The 11,575-nt window shown below is 38.5% G+C and overlaps 2 protein-coding genes across 2 annotated transcripts; one reads left to right on the plus strand and one right to left on the minus strand.

Annotated features, from left to right (window-relative positions):
* Positions 1-200: 200 nt before the first annotated feature.
* On the minus strand, positions 201-3,830 carry GGS22DRAFT_173581 (Sec23/Sec24 trunk domain-containing protein). The gene is made up of 8 exons (XM_047962945.1): positions 3,633-3,830; positions 3,354-3,573; positions 3,120-3,250; positions 2,758-3,052; positions 2,218-2,700; positions 1,053-2,150; positions 805-1,004; positions 201-749 (listed from the first exon to the last, which is right to left on the minus strand). Exons 2-8 carry the CDS (start codon positions 3,444-3,446, stop codon positions 725-727), a joined length of 2,325 nt encoding a protein of 774 aa, XP_047815023.1. The 5' UTR covers positions 3,447-3,573; positions 3,633-3,830; the 3' UTR covers positions 201-724.
* Positions 3,831-4,784: 954 nt separating this feature from the next.
* Positions 4,785-8,049, plus strand: GGS22DRAFT_197208 (uncharacterized protein; the record flags this gene model as incomplete). The annotated part of the gene is made up of 1 exon (XM_047965947.1): positions 4,785-8,049. Exon 1 carries the CDS (start codon positions 5,161-5,163, stop codon positions 8,047-8,049), a length of 2,889 nt encoding a protein of 962 aa, XP_047815024.1. The 5' UTR covers positions 4,785-5,160.
* Between the last annotated feature and the right edge of the window lie 3,526 nt (positions 8,050-11,575).

Here is an 11,575-nt window from a genome sequence, read left to right on the forward strand (position 1 = left end):
CTAATGATTCAAAAGAGACTTATGTACGTAGCTAGTAGATGCTGCATACCCACCCATGATGTGCCTATCTATTGATGTTTACATCAATGTACGTACATATTGAGCATTATGTAAAGTAAATTAAAGAAAAGTCAACGAGGGAAATGAAGAGGATCCAAAAACCTGAACAGTCTTACATACATAGTTATAAGTCCAACAGCCTCGGATTATAGGTACTTGTGTCTATTATTCTGATAAGATAAGGGCAGTAAACACAGAATTTGGTTTCCCTTTAAACGCCGACCATGGGGCAGAGTAATTGATCGACAATAAATTACTATGCTAAGTTCCCGAAGAATCCAAGCATAAGGCCAATACTGACCAGAGAAGCCAGTCGATCCATGGAAATTATTCCCTTTCGTAGATAGAAACTAACCGTCTTGGGAGAATGGATAAGAAGATGAAGGTTAAAGAGTAAGAAAGATCTAAGTGTCGATTAAATCTATCCCGTTACGGGCATTTAAAGGGATAGCAACAAGAAGATCCAAGACGACTTTGCGCCAACTTCGGCCCTGTATATAATTGGGTCGCAGCCTTAATTTAAGTCTACGTTGGAAAGCTCGCCTGGTTCACTATACTGGTATTTAACTTCAACACTTCCAGGTTATTCCTATTGTCGCAGTGTCGCCTACCCGGGCAAACATGATCAGTTCCTCACTGAACCAAAGTTGCAGCTCCAGTCCACCTAGTTCGTACCGCTTACAGCCAGCCTGCCACAATATGTCAGCCTTATATATTCAGATTTAGAAACAACATGGTACTAACTTCATCAGATGGTCCATAAAGGTTTGCAGTGACACGTCATCTGTAAAGATGGTTTGAGCAGTCTGGGCACCAACACCTCCGTAGGCCCCTGAGGTGTGGGTGGTCGAGGGGTTAAGCTTCGAGAGTAAAAACCGGGCCTGAGAGCCACCAGCATCACATACAATAAATCGAGGAAGTGGGAAGCGGTCAGCAATGAGGTCCTAGTAAAATATTAACATAAGCTCCCAGTAGAAGGGCGATAGACTCACTCTTGCATCCTCCTTTGGTTGTTCGAGTAATGTAGCAAAATTGTCGTAGCCTTCTTGATCCTGGTAACCGGCTTTCTTCCACTCTGCGATGGTTTCACCGTGAAAGATAAGGATATGGAAGAATGTGTCCAACAATAAAATGTGTGTAGGTTGTATAGAGGTCGAGTCCAGCAGGACTGGCTGGCCGCCATCCTGGTCGAAGGTATAAGAGTCCAGAGTCGGCTGTATCATGATCAGAGAATTGCTCACGTCTTCGTGGTTCAACACGTGGCGATAAAAAGCAGTCTCATCGGGAGAGTTATTGAAGACCTGGAGGAATTGACTTCGCCGGAGATGAAACATAAACTGAGGGTAGAGAGTGAAATTCTTCTCCAGTCTAAACGACGAAGGGTCATCTTTTCTATAATCGGCGAAGCGCGAGCATAACCGAATAAGCATGCGATCTACCCAGCGAAGGACATCAGGACCATCGTCGACCTCGGCCTTAAAGACGGCAATTCTAGACATAAGTACCGCAGCCGCTTCTTGATCAAAGGACTGGGCGATGGCAGGATCCCCGGCAGGGCCGCTTAGGTTCCTGGCGATAGTTGTTACACGTAGGTGAAACTGTCCTGAAGAGTGTTGGTAATATGTCAAAAATTGCATCATGCCTTTCTGCTGGCCTTGGGGATGCTGCGTAGGGCCGCCTTGGCTTGCGATCTCGAAATAGACCCCGTAACTCGCGTTGGGATCGATACCACACATTTTCCACGAACACGTATTGCCAATGCCACATTCCGTCTCTCCCACAGATGTCGACTTCTTGTTCAATGACACAGCATGCCCGATCAAGCCTGTTACCTTCAACTCCTTAGTCGTTAGTACTTCAAGAACTGCATTAAAGCCCATTAGCAGGTTATCGTCGCCATCCTTTTCAAAGACGCGGATAAACGACTGCTTGAACATAGACGAGGTGAAGCTGTCCGTAAGGATCATGTGGCCGCCAGTAGAGTTACATAGGCCTTTCATCTCGAGCAATCCGACTTGATCTAAGCACCCGGCGAATATGTCTATTATGTGGCCATTGTGCGCGGTTCGCTTTGCAAGGTTGTCGTAGAACTAGAGGCGCATTAGTTCGAGATGAATAAGCGGAGAGATAAAAGACAGAAGAAAAGGGGGTGCTTACTTTTAAGGCCTTCTTGTAATACTTGATATTATCGCGATCGATATCATGATGCGAGCGAATAGGCTCCCTGAGCTCGGGTCCAACGACCATTCCCGGCCCTTCAGTTGCGGGACCTCCAGCGAAGAGCATGATCCTGCCACCAGCATTTTGAAAAGACGATTCGAGAAGCCCCACGGCCACGCTAAGCGCTACACCAGAGCAGCGAAGGTTTCTCCTGTCGCTAGCGACGGGCCAGGGATCTTTCTGCAACTGCTCGAGAATCTTAGTGAGTTGGAATTCGCACTGCTGGACTGGTAACAGGAATCTAGTGGCGGGGCCCATAGGAAGCATAGGTCGACCAGGTTGCTGCTGCGGCATACCAGGGCGCAGGCTAGGGGCGAGCAGACCCAGCATTTCTTGGACCTGTTTGGCAGAGTAGTCCTTGCTACCGCGAAAAACGTATGATTTGGCACACTCTGTGTATCCTATCTCATGAACTTGTGCCTATGAACTCTAGTCAGCAACATGACCGCTTAAGGGGGCGAGGTGGGTTCAACATACCATCGTACCGTAAGTGATCAGGCCGACCAGTGCATTCTCGGGGAGTAAACTCAGGCTCATGATGAGCGACTCCTTCAAGGCCGAAAGGCTGTCATCCTCTTGGCACGTATCGACGACGTAGAGGAAGATGGGCGGGCTAGGAGCGGGTCGTGAGAGTCGATATTCGATAGTCGTGTTGGAAGGATGCAGCTCCGGAGGAATGGCGTTAGGCGTGATGTCTTTATAGTGAGGTGGAAGAGGGTTTCTCGAAAGGCAGAATGGGCAGATCCATAGGCGTGCTCGGACATCAACTTGGCTAGGTATTTTTGCACCATTAGTGCTACCGTCAAAAGGGGCTGGCTAGGGAATTGAGGTCGACATACCAGAAGGGATTTAGGACCGAACGACACGGTTGTTTGCACGTTACGGGCTCGAACTGTAGTAGAGGAGTGTCTGGCTTCTCTTTTAGAGGGGTGTAGAGGGCGCCGATAGGAACAACAAGGCGAGATGCCTCCTGAACAGGAATTTAGCACGTTTGCGCTCGGGAACAAAATGCGGCTGGCCGCAAGGAGATTTCCAGACGGTAAGAAAGTGTGCAGGGCGGAAAGAAAACCAACCATGCGAGAGCTAGGGAAAACGTTCCAGCTCAGTCGGACACCATCACGATCCTCAACCTCGCTCCATTGCTCCTTCAAAGCTTCATAATCCATATCGTCGGGGTGCTTGCGATAATACGCGAAGCTCCTTTTTTGTCGAGATCAGTTGTAGCTGCAACAATCGCCGATCCCAGGGCGTTTCTATGATGTCGTTTAGAGGTGTGGTCTGTTCTGGTTTGGTCTGGGAGACCCAGGTCAAATCCTAGAACTAACTATGCCTAGGAGATGGATTTTACCAACTTGACGGTGACGACGAATTGTACCTTTTTTGCCAGGTTCAAAACTTCAGTGCTTGGGGACAGACTGGCTCGGCGGGGTGGTGGAAGTGAATGAATTCTGATGTCGATTCTTGTTGTGTATTGTATTGTACCTAACCTTGGAACACAGTGGTAGTAGGTACCTGGCTTTTAATTGGTGACGAGGGGAGTTATGGACAAGTTGCAGCCAAAGAGCGAAAAAGCAACCGTCATCCCTGTAATCCTTGTAAAACTCTGGTAACCCCCGTTTTTTCGGTATACCAGCCCCGTTAGGGTGGTAATTGCGTAATCTCATCTTTGTCAATCTAATTTCATAATCTACAGTACATATGTATCTAAGGTGTATATATATGCATGCATAATACACTTAACATACTTATACACATGTAAATACTAAATACTTACCTAGCTGCCTAGATACTGACTTTAGAATGTGAATAACAATAAGATTTGTACTTACATAATATTAGAAGAGCCACAGTTTATCAATTAATATGTAATTAATGAGTGGAATTCAATCTAATACTTACTGTAGCTATGTACATAACATGCGTTAGCGAGGAGAACCTAGAAAGAGCCGACATAATAGGCAAGATAAGATCCGACGCTTCAAGACCCTTTGAACATATAACTAACGTTAGGTATTACACAGGTAACCCCCGTATTATTGCAACAAAACCGGTGTCGTCGAAGACTTCGCTGCATAGTATATACATAATACAAGATCTAACAACTTACAAGAATCCCCTCGAAGACTAGCACGAGCTATTATCTATATTTTAAACTGAGCCTTCTGTTTAGGGACCAACGGACCACGTCGGCAAATAGGGAAGGCGTTGCAGATCTTCATCCCCCGCCATCCCCGGACGGGTAAAGTGCAAAATGAAGCCAGCCAGTCAACCAGTGAGTTAACAAGATAGAGCGACGGCGTCTCTTAATCCATGCTACATCATTAAAAAAAGACACTTCCCAAGACGCAAGGAAAGGACAGGGCTGTTAGATCTTGGAGGCGAGAAGGGAAAGCGATAGTATTGTGAGTAGGAAGACGAGCCGAATCGACCAATCATTATGTGTCTAGGAAATTTGCCTGTCGTACTATTTGTAGTACCTAGTCGGGTAGTAGTAGGAGTAAGTCGTAGTAGTAGAATGAATCCTGACCGATGTGGGTGAGAGGCGCGTCTCGATTAATCTAGGAAAAGTTCCTTGACGGTTCATTTTTCTTCGCATTTTCATCTCTTCCCATCATAATAGTTGATGTCGTGCCAGATCTCTACGGCATCTTGGTTTGAATCTTCCTCGTTGACCAGTTGCGTCTAATAATCTTGGGCTGGGCAAATGTCGCACAGTTGCGGTTATATTACAATTGCTGAGTCGTAGACGGCCGAGAATATTCAGTCGGTGTGTTGGCTTGTGAGATTCTAATGCCGCAGATTGCCTTGCGTCCTCTTGCGCATTAATAGCCGACCGTGCCTACATCGTCCCTTTTTGTCCTCCGGCGTCGCCGCACGAAGATGGGCTCGACTATGCTGGAGGACCGAGCATCGAAGCTTTCGCGATTACTTCACTCCCGGTCAACCTCCAACATGTTCGATATTGCCAACGGCTCTCACACTATCCACAGGAGCGGCTCGCCATCAAACTCTCATGTATCATCTCAACGTCATATCAACACGCCGGTGAGTGAGAGCGGGAGATGGTCAATCAAATCACTGAAGAGGGAATGGAAAGCCAGAACTCATACCCGTTCGTTGTCTCACTTCCCAGACGGCAGAGTAGTAGATAAAACGATTGGTGAGTATAGAGATCCAGTGGCAACTTTACCATATCAAAATGGCCGGATCTCGCGTTTGAGGTCGAGGTCATCCTCTGGCGTCCTCCTCGGCGGTCGGGTGGCGGGTCACCAAGAGTGGCCAGAGAGAAGCTCGTCAAGAAAGGGTTGGGGGCATCCGCTGAGGACGAGCGTTTCCTCAAAGACACTTTCGCGGATAATTTGCTCGGAGGATACAACGCCAGAGATGCAGTTCCCGGTTAGGAAAGATATCAGTCGGTCTAGGTCATCGACGAGGGTAGCTGCCGAACCCACAGGGGCATATTATGGTTATCAGCCCACGGTTCAGGTTAAGCCGCCTGCATCAGATAGTGGGCTCGATGACAGAAATGGAGCGAGCCCGCGAAAAGTCCCGACCCAGTCCAGACCCCTTCAACGCCCCACGCTTTCCAGGGGAGCATCCAAGAATTCATTAACAATATCGATCGAAAACCACGGGCAACGACCTGAGCAATCAAACCTAGCTTATCCGGGAACCTCAACCTCTTCTCAGCAAGCAGCTGAAAGAGGGTTTCTTCCACAACAAACTCTTGCACCTCCTAAAGATCATCTGCTGCCCGATTCTCCTGGCTTTCCTAAGATGCTGGCAGCAATGACCTTCCCCTCTCCGCCAACAACCCCAAGACCGCCCTCATCAGACAGAAGTATCGGCTCAATAATACCTTGTCAAGCAAGCACCGCTGACCCCCCGACCGTGCGACCTCGGACATCGAGTAAGCGCGCATGCACATCCAGTGCATTGCCTGCGGCTTCACTCAACGAGCTATTGATGCAAGATATGAGGCCGGTTATCAACCCTGCAGGCCTTGACGACGCGTCTTATCCTGCATTTCAGTCGGAGGAATGGCCAACAGCCAGAATGGAGAGCACCTCGGCGCCAAAGGATAGAGAGACAGAGGACACGCCATTGGATGTTGACGAGTTGAAATATTGGCCTTCGACCGGTACATATTCCACTCCGGCCGGGACAGCAAGTGATTCGGTCACTCCTACGACAAGTGATAACGCAAATTCTCTGCGAGAGTCCCTAGTGAGCGAGTTCACGACCACAACTAACTCTCACCGGGGATCCCCCACTGCTGTCAGCTCTAAGACGTGCACTACCGATGGAAATGAGGTCACCTCGTACCCTAAAGGAGCGACTCACCGCTTTTGCCACTCGCTTCCAACAATAACTCCAAGTCTAGCGAAGTCTTGTTATAACCAGTATCTAGGTTCCACGGACCTAGGACTTCGGGGTTATAACAAGAACTTAGGTGCCAAGACCATGACAAACATGCAAATAGCAAGTTTCGTGGACGGGCGAAAGAGTATCTTGGAGAGAAGAATGGCACGGAGGGCCAAGGTACAGGCCTACAAGAGACGAGACCTGGATGCAGCCAAACTAGCTCTTAGGACTGCTGTATTAGGATCGATGGGACTCGAGTCTAATGATTCCCCCATTCTAGGATGGTTTCCTGACAACGTCGCTCATCCACGAAAACTATCACAGCTAGAACCATCCCATATGCGTACTGGGCATATAGTGTCCATTATGAATGGATCATGTGACGAGTCCCCTCTACTTGGAGAAGATCCGACTTCGTCAAAGGGGGGACAGATAGCCCCAGGTAGATGGCCCGAGGCACTTCAACCCACATCGGCAACATCTGGTCCAAGTAATGACTGGAAGGTTTCTCCTATGATGATGATGGAGATAGTTCCGGAATATGCTTCGGTTCTGAGGCGACGACAGGCACCAGATGAAATTTCTTTGTCACCTATCATGGTTGTTGCAGACCTCGAATCTCAGCCAGGCTCACCAGTACTGTCCGTATCTTCGGTACACTCTCTAGGAACCACGAATGCGTCTTCCAGACCAGCCCTTAAACATAGGCTTAAGATAATACCACAGACCCGTCCCAGGCCCGTGTCAGTCATGATGCATCGAAACCCTACAACGGGCGATATCGAGCGGACTATATCAAGCACTAACAAAGCCAATCGTCACAGCTTCACAAGCATGCCATCACTGCCGCCATCGCCTAGCTCCCCGACGATTAGAAGAAGAAGCCACTCACCAGGGGTTTTCTCATGGACGCAGTCTCCCATAGTGTGGGATTCCACCATAGCGTTCGAACATTTAGTGCCAGATACGACCAATCAAAAGAACGGCAACAAAGACAGGTGGTGCGCAACATCAATGAAGGAACGACTGCAAAGAGAAAAGTTGGCAAGAGAGGAGGAAATATCCCAATTGGTCGAAAAAACGATCAATGCCACAAAGCCCGAGGAGCCCAGTGGAGGAGAGACGGAAAAGTCCCAAGGGGAACACATTGAGCAACAAATCGAAGGGAGGATACGACGTTTGGAAGAGAATGGAGACGCTTGGCTCCGCGTCGTGAAGGGGTTATTGGAAAACATGACAAAAACTCTTCATGACATAAAAGAAGAAAACAATCCAAGGGGATTAACGATGAATGAATTTACCGTAAACCTTGAAATGGAAACAAACCAAAAATCGGTCTTTACACCCGTCGTTTCTTCCCCGATTCTAATTAATTTCAATAAAAATTATAAAAATAAAATATAAAAATAATATTAATTATATTATATATAAATATAAATATAAATAATAAAAATTATAAAAAAGAGTGATACTGCCCGCGCAGTACGAAAACCGGATTTTAGCGCAATATCATGTGATAACATCGAGTGTACCTTTCCCTGCATACAAATCGCGTATAAATAATACTTATATTCAATTAACACAAACCAAAAACCCTATTATACCTGTACACCCCCAACTTTAACTTATTCCCCTTCGATGAAACAAATCAGTTAAAATATAAATTTGAGGTATATTGAAAGGCCTTTCGAATACAATATGATCTATATTGGATGCAGCTATTGCGGATTTAAACTAATGGAGATATGAGTGTTTAAAGTGGAAGGAATACATCAGCGATGCGGCTTAGAACTAAGCTATCAGATCCACCACCGAAGTATTCGTTGTAGTTGAACTTATTATTCCGCCATCAGTTCGAATCACAGACCTTCGCAACCAGTTTCATATAAAAGGTCTCCAATAGCTGAATCGATTTGTATTAATTCCAAGCAGCTAGGTCCTCCTTTCAACCAGATATTCTCGATTCGAACTGATTGCGAAAGAATAGGTTGAACTGAAACGTATACTTCAGTAGTGGATCTGATAGCTTTTAGTTCTAAGGGAAATCCTGGCCCTATTGCCGAAGTATGCCTCTTACTTTAACCACTTATATCTCTACCAGTATACGGCTGAAATAAGTACACCTGGGATCATTCGAATTGCAATTGATCGACCTCTTGACTGACGCTGATTTCGTATTTTTGCTGATTTATTCCAACGAAAGAAAACAGGTTAAAGTTGGATGTGTACGGATGAAATAAGGTTTCTGTATTGTGTCAATTGAGTCATCGCGAGTACAAGTAGTTGTACGGCGATTTGTATGCGGGGAAAGGTACACTCGATTCTGGCGGGGTACTGCGCGGGAAAAATCCGGCTTTCGTACTGCGCGGCCAGTATTACTCTTAATTATAAATAATTTAATAAAAAATAATTAAATATAATTTTTAAATTAAAATTATATATATAAAAAAAATAAAAAAAAATAAATCGAATTAATTTAATTTAAATTAATATTAAATTTTATCGAAATAAAAATTATAAAATTTTATTTATATTATTATTATAATTTTTTTTAATTTAATTAATATATATAATTTTAATTAATAATTTAATTTTTATATTAAATATTAATTTAATTTTATTTTTTATAATAATTATATATATATAAATAATTAAAAAAAAATTAATAAATTTCGTTTATTAAAATATATTTTTTTTTAATTTTATAAAACGTATTTTCGTTATAAAAAATTTTAAATTATTTAATTTAAAAAAAATTTAATATATAATATTTAAAATATATATATATTTTATAATTTTAAAAAAAAATTTCATTATTATTATTAATTATATTATAAAAAATAAAATTAAATTATTAATTAAAATTATATATATTAATTAAATTAAAAAAAAAATTTATAATAATAATATAAATAAAATTTTATAATTTTTTTTTCGATAAAATTTAACGTTAATTTAAATTAAATTAATTTAGTTTATTTTTTTTATCGTTTTTTTATATATAATTTTAATTTAAAAAATATATTTAATTATTTTTTATTAAATTATTTATAATTTAATTATAATAATTTTCATGTTTTAAAAAATTTAATTCGAATTTTTAAATTTTTATTAATAAATTTTATTTATTTCGATATTTTTATTTTAATTTTATTAAACGTATTAAAAAATAAGCAACACTAAATTTGTAGTATACTTTGGTTATATTTATAGTGTTAATTATATTATAACGAAAGCGCGTTTTCGAACGGTATTTATTTTATTATATAAATCTTTATATAAATTAAAATATTTTTAAAAATACCGCTATAATATAAAAATACTAAAAACGGCCACTTTTTAACTTATTTTATTTTTATTAAAATAAATTTAAATCTTTTAAAAAATTAATTATATAAAAACGCATTTTAAAAGTAATTAAATAAATTAAGTTACATCGTATATAAAAGTTAATTAAAAAAGATATAATTTTTTAAAAATATATTAAAAGTAAATTTTAGTTTAAAATATAGTAAAATTTAAAACGCCAGTTATAAAATTAATATAATATTAATTAAGTTACTTTTAAAAACCATTTTTTTAATTAAACCTTTCTTAAACATAATATAATTAAATTCATTCGATACGTAATAATTTTATATTTATATTTTATAAATTAATAACTTTTTTAAATTAAATTTATTAAGAAATAATTAATTAAAAAATAATAACGTTATAATGGTTTTAATGTGGAATTTAAAGTTTAAAGCTTAAAAAATACTTAAATTTATATATAAGATTATATAACGAAACGTATACCTTTTAAGCTTAAACCTTTAAGAAAACTTCGGTTTTTTAAAATGGCTTAACACTACAAATATAACCAAACTATACTATAGATTTAGTATTGCTCTAAAAAATTATCGTTTAAATAATTTTTAAGAAAATTTTTTAATTTAAAAGTTTTTTTTTAATCGGCGAATTAAGTTAAAAAAGTCGTAAAATCGAGATTTATTTAATAAAATTTCGTTAATTTATAAATTACGTTTTTAAAATTTAATATTAAATATTAAATTAAATTCGAGTTTTAATTTATTTATTTAATTTAATATTTTAATTTATTATAATAAATTTATAATGCGAAAATATTTTTTATTTTTTATTTTATTTTTTTAATTTAAAGTTTATTATTTTTTTAAAGTAATATTATTTGCGTTATATAATTAACGTTAATTATTACGTTATATAAACCGGAAAAACGCCGGCGAAAAATATATATATTATATTATATAAATTAAATAAAAGTTAAAATATTTCGATTTAAGTTTTTAACGTTAATTTTAATATTTATATTTTTTTATTATATTAAATTTTTAATTAATTATTTTATAATTAAATTTCATTTAAAAATTTAATAATTATTATTATTTAATTATTTTTAAAAAAACGTTTTCGAATAAATTAAAATATATCGTAATTAAAGTTAAAAAAAAAACTATTAGTTTTTAGTTTTTTTTAATTATTAATTAACTAATTAAAATTACGTAAAAAAACTAATTAATTAAATTAATTTTAATTAAGCCCAGTATTAATTAAGCTTAATTTTAATTAAAAAAGTAACTAATTAAAAACTAAGCTTAATTAATTAATTAATAACTAAAAAAATACTAAAAATTAAACATTTTTTTTATTTTTTTTTAAAAATTTTTAAAATAAAGAAATAAAATATATAAAAATTAAAAAAAATATATTTAATAATATTAATAAAAAATACTTTTAAAATATATTTACATAAAAATTTTATTTATTTATTTTCATTTATTATATTAAAAATAAACATAAATAAATATTAATAATTATTTTATAAATTATAATTATTAATATTTAAAATATTATAATATATTATATTAATAATTTTATTTTAAATAATAAATACTTTTAATTATTTTAA

This window comes from Annulohypoxylon maeteangense, assembly GCF_022496945.1.
Source record: "Annulohypoxylon maeteangense strain CBS 123835 unplaced genomic scaffold GGS22scaffold_21, whole genome shotgun sequence".
NCBI classification, from domain to species: domain Eukaryota; kingdom Fungi; phylum Ascomycota; class Sordariomycetes; order Xylariales; family Hypoxylaceae; genus Annulohypoxylon; species Annulohypoxylon maeteangense.

Coding starts and splice junctions, on each gene's coding strand:
- GGS22DRAFT_173581 (XM_047962945.1), bottom strand. CDS start 3,446: ATGGATTATGAAGCTTTGAAGGAGCAATGGAGCGAGGTTGAGGATCGT. Junction 2,701..2,757: donor TGATCACTTACGGTACGATG/GTATGTTGAACC, acceptor TAGAGTTCATAG/GCACAAGTTCATGAGATAGG. Junction 1,005..1,052: donor AACCAAAGGAGGATGCAAGA/GTGAGTCTATCG, acceptor ATATTTTACTAG/GACCTCATTGCTGACCGCTT.